At 55.2% G+C, this 10,683-nt stretch overlaps 1 protein-coding gene across 2 annotated transcripts; it reads right to left on the bottom strand.

The window, feature by feature from the left end:
* Positions 1 to 1,041: 1,041 nt before the first annotated feature.
* On the bottom strand, positions 1,042 to 7,890 carry KLF10 (KLF transcription factor 10). Of its 2 annotated transcripts, none has more exons than XM_084751292.1 (4): positions 7,563 to 7,890; positions 4,454 to 4,684; positions 3,447 to 4,359; positions 1,042 to 2,754 (listed from the first exon to the last, which is right to left on the bottom strand). In XM_084751292.1, the coding sequence occupies exons 1-4, from the start codon at positions 7,596 to 7,598 to the stop codon at positions 2,495 to 2,497; spliced, it is 1,440 nt and encodes a 479-aa protein (XP_084607418.1). In that variant the 5' UTR covers positions 7,599 to 7,890; the 3' UTR covers positions 1,042 to 2,494. The 2 variants fall into 2 exon arrangements, with proteins under 2 accessions (XP_084607418.1, XP_084607419.1); XM_084751293.1 differs by lacking the exon at positions 7,563 to 7,890 and adding an exon at positions 6,658 to 7,448.
* Between the last annotated feature and the right edge of the window lie 2,793 nt (positions 7,891 to 10,683).

Genomic DNA, 10,683 nt, shown 5'->3' with positions numbered 1-10,683 from the left:
CATCTAGACTTCACCCTGAGTGCATGCAAAGTTTTTAAAGTGCTTCAGACAGAGGTGACTCAATCAGATTCCCTTCTCCAAAGGCAAAGACTAGCTAGCCGACTGGAAACAGGAAGCCAGGCAGGGGCTGAGATGCCAGATTAGACAGGCTGGTAGCAGGGGAAGGGCCGCAAGAGCAAATACCAGCTTTGGCAACAAGACTGTCTCAGAAAACAAAACGGGAAGTAAAACCTCACCGCTTATAGTGAGGCAGGATCAAGGCCAGTCGGTGTTACAGTGAAACTGCTTCCCGGCCCTCAAAACCACTAGTCACTGCTACTCCTGGGGGAAGGCCGGTGGAGTGGTGGAACTCCTAGCCTTGTCACTAAAATGGTTAACTGCTCAGAGCTAATAAGGACCACACCAGGATAACTTTGTCAAGTGCTTGTAACTTAAGGAATGACATACACACTCCCATATCCATACTGAGACTAAGTAGGTAAAAGCCTCTCTTACAGAATCCCAAAGAAGGAATTGGCATATGGTAACTTGCCTCAGGCAGGATTCATACAAAGATACTAAACACAAGCAAAATTTGGGGGAAACACTTGAGCAAAAACCTATCTGACCTTGGGATCATGGCACACACCTAATCCTAGCACTTCAAAGGCAGAGGAAGAACTGTTGCAGATTGGGCTATTTGGGGTCCAGGTCAGCCTGGGCTACAGAAAGACTTTTTAAGGTGGGCTTTTAGATGCTCAAGAGCAGCGAGACTTCTGGACCAACTCAAATAGTGACCTTACAAAAGTCAATTTTCCTAAGTGACTAGCAAGTGTTTCTCTGCAGAGGTGGAGTGGCTTTTCCCAGTACTTTAATTTGTCCATTTTATCTAAGGGACCACCACTTCCTGGTCTGAGTGAGTACAGCTTGGAGGTCAGCACCCTGGTTAACTGAGACACTTCTCACACCATCTCATCAGGGAAACCTAGTCTCAGGTCCTAATCTGAAGGCGAGCATGTGAGGGGAGATGGGAGTGTAACAAACGCAGTAACCCACAGCATATACCAAAGAAAATTCTTTATTGTAAACAAGTTATAAAGTACAACAAAAAATATTGTGCAAATTGTAACATGATTTTTTTTTTAAATAATTTTTAAGAAAAATTTTTTCAAGGGTTCAAGTTTGCATGTCAGAAACCTACACCCAAGATACAGAACAGTTTACACGGGAAGGTATAGTGACAGCTCTTCACTATACATTTTAACAGTTGATCTTTACCACTGAGTTTATTGTCCACTTTACAAGAGAACAGAAATACGGTCAGCAAAGGCCATTGCTCTCAGCTGTGGATACAGCTCGGTGGTCCTGGATTCAGTCCCCAGAGCTGCAGGTGTGACCACATTATGACACTTTAAAGAGTCTCAGTGAGTTTCCCAGGTGCCCAAACACTGCGGTGGTAACATAACAACATGTGAACACCATTTCACAGCGGAAGTGAATGCTCGCTCTAACAATTTTTCTTTCTCCTCCAACATTCTGAAAAACTCCTTTAAGTAAAAAGGACAACTGTCCCTCTGTAATGATCAATAACTTCCTAATTTGAAAAAGCACACGTATCGTTGACATAGTGTCTTTTACTGATGACATTAAGCCATCTTTCTCAAGGAGTTATCTCAAATTCTTGACAGTCCTTCTTTATAATACATATTTTCATCTTCAGATTTTTTTTTCCTAAACAAAGTGCAGTGTATCTTAAGTCTACAGAAAACACGTTGGTATACAATTTTCAAATCTACACAAGGAACTGCAGGCAAACTAAAATCTAAAGTAGAGTAAAATGCCTAAATGTTGTCATTTGTTAAACTTTCAAAACAAAATGGCAAAAAAAAAAATAATTTTTTTTTTAGCTGTACTTTCAAGCAATTAAATTAACGAGGGTTCCAGTTCTTTGGTCCCCCTTAGCAATGTACAGCTGTTCAACTTCAAATACCAACAATAGTGGGGAAACGATAGTTTCTGATATACTTAACTCCATCCACGGAGTTGACTGAAAGACTAGGAATAATAAACAAGATAGCCCTAGGAGAAGATGACGTCCTGTGTGACACAAACCTGTGTTCTAGCGCCATTTCTGTACCGTAACTTCCGGCCTCAACGCCCTTGAAACCGCACCGCAAAACTGGTCTCAAGTATAAACAACAAAAACAAAGTACCCGCCGTGTACGTGACTCAAAACCTGTGCTGTGCTCACCTCGCCTGAACCCTTCCAGGCTATTCAAAGGAACAGAAGCATTCTTGTCTCTTTTTGTGGTAAGAGCGAAACCTGCCCCTTCTGTGACCTGCCTGTGGCTGAAGGACTTCTAACTTCATCTAACCCAGGCTGGGCCTTCCCCTCAGGCCAGGGGTTTCTGCTGCAGCCCCTGCTGGGGGCAACAGACTCGCAGAAGCATTCTGATGCTATCACTGGCTCCTGACTCTGACCGAAATGAGTTCTGACTCTTCATCTTCTTGCCCGTCACTGTGTGGAAGCAGGCGTTGGAGGTAGAGCGATGTCACTTAACTTGCTCACTTCCATTTGCCAATTTGGGAGCTTCTTGGCCGATAGGTGGCGCCGGGCGTGCTTGGTTAAATGGTCACTCCTCATGAACCGCCGGTCACACATGGGACAGGCAAATTTCTTCTCCCCTGTGTGGGTTCGCCGGTGTCTGGACAGTTCATCGGACCGAGCAAACCTCCTTTCACAGCCTTTCCAGCTGCAGCTGAAAGGCTTTTCCCCTGAAGCAAAGAAAGCCAGATGGTTACGACACTTACAGAAGCTCCAAGATCACACATTAAAATTGAAAGCTGATCAGTTCATAAATTATCAAAGTATCACTAGATGTGCTTGGCACAATGGCACACGTCTTTAATCCCAGCACTTGGGAGGCAGCATCAGAGGCAGAAGCAGGTGGATCTGAGGCTAGCCTGGTCTACAGGGTGAGTTCCACGATAGCCAGGGCTGCACAGAGAAACCTCATCTACCTCATCTCAATATAATACACATACATACATAAGTGTATACACACACACACACACACACACACACACACACAAAACTAGATAGATGTTGCTTTTTCTGCCTCCACTTCCCAAGTGCTGGGAATGCAAGGGTGTGTCCCCAGGCCCAGGGACAAACTGAACCATCTATATATGTCTGTTTTGTTTTTTGAGACGGGGTTTCTCTGTGTAGCCTTTGCTGTCCTGGCCTCTCTTTGTAGACCAGGCTGGCCTCAAACTCACAGAGATCCACCTGCCTCTGCCTCCCGAGTGCTGGGATAAAGGCGTGCGCCACCACGCCCGGCCACTGATACTCTATCATCCCAATGCAAACTCTCCCAACACCTCCATCTGTATTTGTGACTGCAGGCAAACTCCACTCTCATACTCACACGCACTTATTTCAGACACAAAGCTCATGTGGCCAGTACCTGTGTGCGTTCTCACGTGGGCCTTCAGATGGGAACTTTTAAAGTAAGTCTTGCCACAGCCTGGGTGGCTGCAGACGTGGCTGCGTACCCTGGATGAGTCAGTCTGGGGACTGACTCTTGCTGCGGAAGGAGAGAATCCAGGTGCAGGGGCGATGGGGGACAGTCTGGTGCCATTGGGGCTCATCACGGCTGGCTTGGGGCTCTGCACAACGGGCTGGGGTACAACGAACATGACGGTACCCTTGGGCACCTGGGTGCCCATTAACAACACAGGTGGGCAGACAGCTGGTGGCTGGCTGGGTGGGGTGCTGGGGACAACTGTGGTAACAAGAGAGTTGCTTGCAGGAAGGGGAACCATCTGGCAGATGACAGGCATGGGCGGCACGCCCCGGGCAGCCACCGCGGGTGAAGAGACCAGTACTGACTTCTGCAGCGGGGACACGGGAGCTGGCTGAGACCTACAAATGACTGTCTCTGAGGAAGGCACGGCAAAGTCATACAGTGCAGCACCAGCCTTCTCGTCACCATGTGCTCCTGCGTTTGGGTCACATTTGGATCTGTTTGGTGACACGGCTGCACAGGGTACGTTCTTTCTCAGAGCCTCGGCATTCAGGTGGGTTTTTCTCCGGAAGGAATTGTCCTGATAGCTGAGGATGCTGGCTGCCTCGACAGGGCGGGACTGGTGGTTCCACAGCTGGGCATCGGCCGTGTGACGGATGACACTTGTCGCTTGAGCCTTAGGGAGCGGGGAGGCAGCTACTGGACTCTTTTCCTCTTTGAAAGGAGTAGCAGGACCCGGCTGCTTGGCCGCATCGGAGAGTGACTTGAAGTGGCCAGTAGGTGGCGCTGGTGCCGTCAGATTTGACCCTTGGGAGGGTTCGAAGTCAGAGGGGCTGTAAGGCGGAGTCAAACACTAGGAAGAGAGAACAAGTCAACCCTGTGAGACATTGGGAATCCGTTATGTAAATACTAAAAAACCCGGTCATTCGTGCCCACTTCATACTTACAAATGCTGGGATTGTATGAAGGTCAGGCGTGCCTGGGGGCAAGCCTTCTTCCTCTGAGGTGTCGGACACTGGTGTGACAGGCCTGTTCTCGAGGTATCTCTTGAAATGGGACTTCCAGTCACAGCTCATGGACATGAGCGCTTCCACAGCCTCGAAGTCGCTCTGCTCGGTTTTGTGCCAGGGATGTACGTTCTCTTTTGGCTTTTCAGAAATTAGTTCCATTTTTTCCTCCTAGAAAAACGAAAAGTTAAAGCTCTTGTTATTCAAATGATAGGGATGAGCAGTCTTTTTTTGTTGCTTTTAAAAACACCCTTTGAAGTTAACGACCACCACCATATTGCCAGCGAGGGAACCAACACCAGCATCCTAAAGTGCAATTTGACTTAAAAACTACTTCCAGGTAAAAGTGGTATCCAGTTATCCAAAGTCTAAAATTATAAACTTTCATTGTTTATGGTAAAGATCAAGAAAGGTAAGTGGGTAAAAGAAAAACCTAGCCAGGCGTGGTGGCGCACATCTTTAATCCCAGCACTTGGGAGCAGAGGCAGGTGGATCCCTATCAGTTCAAGGCCAGCCTGGTCTACAAAGTGAGTACAGGATAGCCAGGGCTGTTACAGAGAAACCCTGTCTTGAAAAAGAAAAAAAGAAAACCCTAGCCAGGCGTGGTGGGAGACACGTGTAATCCCAGGACTTCAGAGGTCAAGCATTGGGAGCTGCATTTCAAAAAACAAAACACAACACACAATACAACCACGGGGGTGAGCTGGGGCGGCCAGTTTTATTTTGGTCAAGTCTTAATCTTCCTATCTATGATTTTACTGGATCTATTCAAGGCAATAGTTTGCTGTACCATAAGGGACCAGACAGGCATAAAATATGTTCTTGGAATTTGAAAAAAGAAATATATATCTAGAGAAAGTACAAGTTGGCTTGAATTTATTTAAAGCTCGGCTTGGTAACAGTTAATGCTTTGTGTCTGTGCAACTTCAACCTAACGCCTCACATTAAAAGTTCTCTGAGCTGCATTTCAAAAGAATCACCCACCATCTCTTAATTCTTCTGGTTAAAGTAGAGGTTGCAAAAATCATGAAAGGCATTATAAATTGGAGAGCCAGGAAGGTAACAGTTCAAGGGCCAACTTAGGCTATATAGCAAAACCTAATAAATAAACACAATAAAACTGCAAAGATAGTCTTGAAGCTTAAAAAAACAATGCCTAGCTCCTTACTGGTTGTGGGAAAACAAGACATTGTTCTTTAAATATCACTAACAATGTAACTGCACAGTCGTTCCGCGCCTTTACGTAAGCTGCCATGGACGAACACTGTAAGTGTAAAATGCCTATGGGCATCAACTCAAAAGAAGAGGTGGGGGAAAAAAAAAAGGCAGGCAGGCCGGCGGGCAGGGGTGAAGCATGTGCGCCGGGAAGGGAAGCTGGGAGGGGAGCAAAGTGCTAGTGCGAGGCAGGAAAGGGAAGCTGGTGGAGGCGGGGGCGGGGTGCAGGAGGCCGGCGGGGGAGATCCTCGCTGGCGGGGACCGACGGATGGGGCCGCCCTAACCTCAATGAGGCTGGCGGGTGAGTCACCGGGAACACTGCCCGCCGCGCGCACGTCCCCGCGCCCCGCCCCTGCCATTGGCCAGCCGGCCTGCGGCCCCTGCCGGGATTGGCTGGGCGGCGCAGGGTAGGGGCGCGGGGAGGAGGGGGCGAGGCATGTGAACAAAGCGTGATCAGCGGCTGCTCCGGGCGGCGCAGGAAACGTGAACTGGGAATTGCCGCGCCGTCACCTTTCCCCTACTTCCTGAGCTTCGGCAGGCTCCCGCCCCCGCCCGGCCGGGGAGGGGCCGCGGGCGCCGCCGCCAACCGCTCGCCAGTGCGCGCCGGGCGGCGCGAGGGCTGGGCGGTGTCGGCTCCGGAGGCGCCCGCCTCTTCCACCTCCCCCGAGCCGCGGTTCCCTTAGGAACCGACAGCAGGGCCGGGCCTCGTTCCCGCCCCTGGCGGAGGCCGGGGCTGGGTCACTCGGGGACGAGGAGCTCCCCGGGCGCACACGCTCGCCGCCCATCCCCGGCCTCCGCCTCGGCAGCTGGAGGAGGAGTCGTGTCCCCGCGGAAGCCCGACCGCCGCCCTCCTCCAGCTCGCCGCCCCCCCCCCCCGGGGAGCGGCCGGAGCCTGGGGCGCTCCGGCTCCCCCCACCATCCCGCGGGACCTCGGCCCACCCCGCGTCTCCCTGGCGCCCCTCAATGCGGCTGCAGCTGCTGCTGGTTCTCCCGCAGCTTGGGCCCTCGCGAGCCGCGTCTCTGCAGGCTCCCAGACGTGCGGCGCCCACAGCGCGGGCTCCAGACGCGCGGCTCCACGGCTCCCGCCTCGGCACGCGGCCCCCGCGTCTCGCGGTCCCGACTCCCCCGCCCAGCTGTCGGGCCCCAAGGCAGGGCCCAGCCCCCTGCCGAGAGTAGTCCATAGGCCGCCACCTGCCTCCGCCTGGGATGGGAGTCCCCCTCCCGACGTCTGCGGGGGTGCCGCCGCCCTCCTCCCTCTCTCCCCCCCACAGCGGCGGGAGAGCCCCGCGCGCCATCCATCCCCCGTGCGACGCCGTCGGTCCCCTCCCCCAGCCCCCGGCCGCGCGGGCTCCACCTGGCAGCCCCCTCCCCTCCGCTCCCGACGAGCAGGCGCCCGCCTCTCGGGTAGGCAGCCCGCGAGCAGCCCTTGCCGCCCCGGGTCGCATTCCTGGTGCAGACGGGGGCATCTCCCGCCAGTGCCAGGTGCGGGGTGGGGGTGCTCCCTCCACCTTAACTGTGCTTCCAGGGAGACAGCTTCCTCCAGCTCACTCGCCTCCTCGGGTCTCCCCGAGATCCCCCTTGTCTACTGGACACCCAGGAAACAAGCTCGCGCAGCCCTGGTCCAGGTCCGCCAGGCTTCCACTATCCGACCCCTCTCCTTGCACATGCCCTCGATGATACACCTAGCCTGCTGGGAAGGACACCCTTGCAAGACCCCGCTGCAACCTGGGGGGTCTCAGGCGTGGTTAAGGTATGGGGGGCTCAGGCTTCGCGCCCCGGCTGGCTCCCCGACACTGAGCGGCAGGAAAAGGACCAGCATCCCCAGGTAACTCACCGAGGCTTGCTGGAGAGAAGCGCCGAAGTTGAGCATGGTTGGCTGCCTGGCCGCAGGTTGAGAGCCGCCTGGCTGCTGGCTGCCTAGCCACAGACGGGCGCACGGAGACACCAGACGTCGACGCCACCGCGCTCCGCGCTGTCTGCCCCCTCCCCATTCAGGTAGCCGCTCTGCCTGCCCCGCGCCGCGGGCGGGGTAGAGGGCGGGGCCTGGCGCCGGCCAATCAGCGGCAAAGGTGTGTGAGGCTGGAGCCAATGGGCTCGCGGGGCCACGCGTGATCAGCGGCTGCCCGGCTGCAAGAAGCTCTGTCAGTGGAGCGTGTACACAACCCGAGGCACCGTGTTCCCTCGGTCCTGCCCCGGGGAACTCCGGGGACCACCTGACTCGGTGACGCCCCTCGCCCACCCCTACTCTCCCGTCCCCCGCCCATGCCCGGGGGCGGTGCCGCCGGCGGGGGCGTAACTGAGCAGCGCGGTGGCCGGCCCCACGTGGGGGGTGGGGAGGGAAGCCCGCTCCGCCCAGTCCCCTTCGCGCCCGCCGCGTCTCGGCCCGCCAGGGAGTGGGCGGGAGCCCGAGCGGGAGGCAGAGGCTGCGAGCGCGGGGTCGAGCCGGGAGGTTTTCTTTGGAAGCGCGGTCCTCGTGGGTCTGGCGTGGAGGCGAGAGCCGGGTGAACCACTAAGGGGCATTTCTGAGTATTTGCCGGGTTTTGTCACTCTTGAGCCGCGAGGACTGGGGAGGACCAGGGCGAGGCGGTGGCGGCGGGAACCCTGCCACGGAACAGACACCTGCTTGCACTGGCCGCCCACGCCCAGGCGGCGGGCGCTGGCTCGCCCTCCCATCTGCAGCACCAGCACTGGCAGCAGGGCCCGCCTCTGCGCGTCCCTCCGGTCCTTCTGGGCGGCTGGTGTGGGGATTCCGGGAAACCCGCACCGTAGGGCTAGTAGCGTGGTCAGGAGCCCTAGAGTGCTCGGTAGCTTGCTTAGTTGAAGTTTAAAATACACTGCGCGAGCTGTTTCCCGGGTGGACCCCGCCTCCCCCACCCGCGGAACCACGGCCCTGCCGGGAAGCCGCTTGTGGGGATGGGGTGAGGAGAGCGAGCCTGTAGGTGGGATTCCTGACCGGGTCAAAGACAGGGTTCCGGTCCCTGGCCCTCTCCACCACTCCAAGGATTGGAGGCAAGCCGAGCTTCTTAAAGGGAAGCCGCCGGTGTGCAGCAGGGCTGGGGAGGCAGGCTGCAGCCTCCTAAGTCCGAGCGAGAACCAATCCTCGTTGGCGCCCTATAACCCCACCACCACCACCTTGCGGGTTTGAGCGGGTTCACGGCAGCTGTTGGAGCCGGGGGCAGTGATAACGGAGCTCTAAACAAACCAGAGATTTTTATCTTCTCCCTCGGCGGCACGTAAGACAAAAGTCACTCCTCTCCTGCGGGCTTTCTCAGCCTGCGCCACTAAAAGAGCTAATGCAAGTGCCCTTTCCCAGTCACCGCCGGGTGGGTAACGGAGGGGATTGTTCTAGAGGCCGCCAGCCCCACCAGCATCTCTCCGATGGTTCCTTCTGGCATACCTAAAGCCAGCCAGCAACAAGAGTAGTGATAATACCATGGGCCAGAAAGGCCTTGGGTGGGGGTGGGGAAGATGACTGAATGGCCTCTTGTCACTGCCTGCTCCGAATCCGTTGGAGGAGCGCCAGCGCCAGCAACCCAGGCAGCTCTTCCTGCCCCCCTCCACCCGGTGCCCCTGCTTCTGTCTGCAGGAGTGTCCCTCCCTGCAGGCTTCCTTCCGCTTGGGCTGGCCCATCCTGTTGATCTAAGGCTGAAGGGTTGGAGCAGCTGGCCTGGGCACCTGCTGCTGCTCAGGAAGCTCTTGTGTGTGCCCAGCGGCAGGCCCGCCTGCCTTCCTGTCAGGGAGCCGCCTCCTGGAGAGGTCCCAGCCAGACCCACCGAGCTTGAACCCTACGTCTACCGGAGTGTGGAGACTGGTGCCCGCACCCCCTTACCCAGCAGGCTGAGTTGTAGGGAGCATTCATGACTTGGAATGCTCACAATAGGGAAGAGGAAAGGGTAGGAGGGGCAGGGTGGTGGTGGCACGGTCCCCGGGACTCCAGAGAAAGCCTTCCTCAGGCACTCAGGCCCAGCATCACCAAATGTCACACTCCTGTTGTCATTGCTGGCCCAGCCACTGTCACCTTCCTCAAAAATTAAGTGGGATCCAGTTAGTCCCTCTCGGGGCAGCTTTGCCTGAGAAACACCTACTCACTGTTTTTACAGCCTTGCTCTGTCTGCCTGCTTCTGCCTCACCCTCTTCCCCCAGTCTCTTTCTCTTATGAGACTGGGTCTCCTATGTAGCCCTGGCTGGCCTGACGCTTGGGCTTGGTATGTAGACCAGGCTGCTGGTTAATTCAAGACAGCCCTCCTGCCACAGCCTGGGATAATGGGCACTAGGCAGACACCTGGCTTAGTGTTTTCACCTCTTGTTTGGATGAAGCTATTTCTATCTGTAACCCCAGGACATCCACCCGCCCTCCAGCTGCTTTCCAGGGCCCAGACTCAGTCCTTAAAAATCCTAAGATCCGTTCACAACACTCCCTACTTAAGTAAAGGGCCTTTGCCTCTTGCTTTCAGGGGATACAAGGCCACCCCGTTATGAGCTAGGCTCTCCAGGAACTCGCTCAACCTTTCTTTCCAAAGTTCTACGAAGTTCTTCCCTTGCCCGGAGTCAGCATAAAGTGTGTACATGGCCATGCCGTGTCCCCGTTTTTGTTGTTGTTGTTGTTTTTCAGACAAGGTTTCTCTGTGTAGCCTTGGCTGTCCTGGATTTGCTTTGTAGACCAGGCTGGCCTCGAACTCACAGTGATCCACCTGCCTCTGCCTCCCGAGTGCTGGGATTAAAGGCATGCGCCACCACGCCCGGCCCGTGCCCCCATTTAATACAAACTTTGTTGTTCATGTCTCTGTACAAGTATGCATGTCAGTCAGCAAATGTCACTGACCATCTGCCTGTTCCAGGCTGGTCAGTGGACGCATCTCCTGCCTCTACCTTCCAAACACTGGGATAACGGGTTGCCACCACACCCTGCTTTACTTTAAGGCTTTAAGGTTTAAAGTTTTGCCGGGCATGGTGGC

Source organism: Acomys minous (assembly GCF_964271855.1).
Source record: "Acomys minous genome assembly, chromosome: 12".
Taxonomy (NCBI): domain Eukaryota; kingdom Metazoa; phylum Chordata; class Mammalia; order Rodentia; family Muridae; genus Acomys; species Acomys minous.
This window is presented reverse-complemented; position numbering and strand designations above follow the sequence as displayed.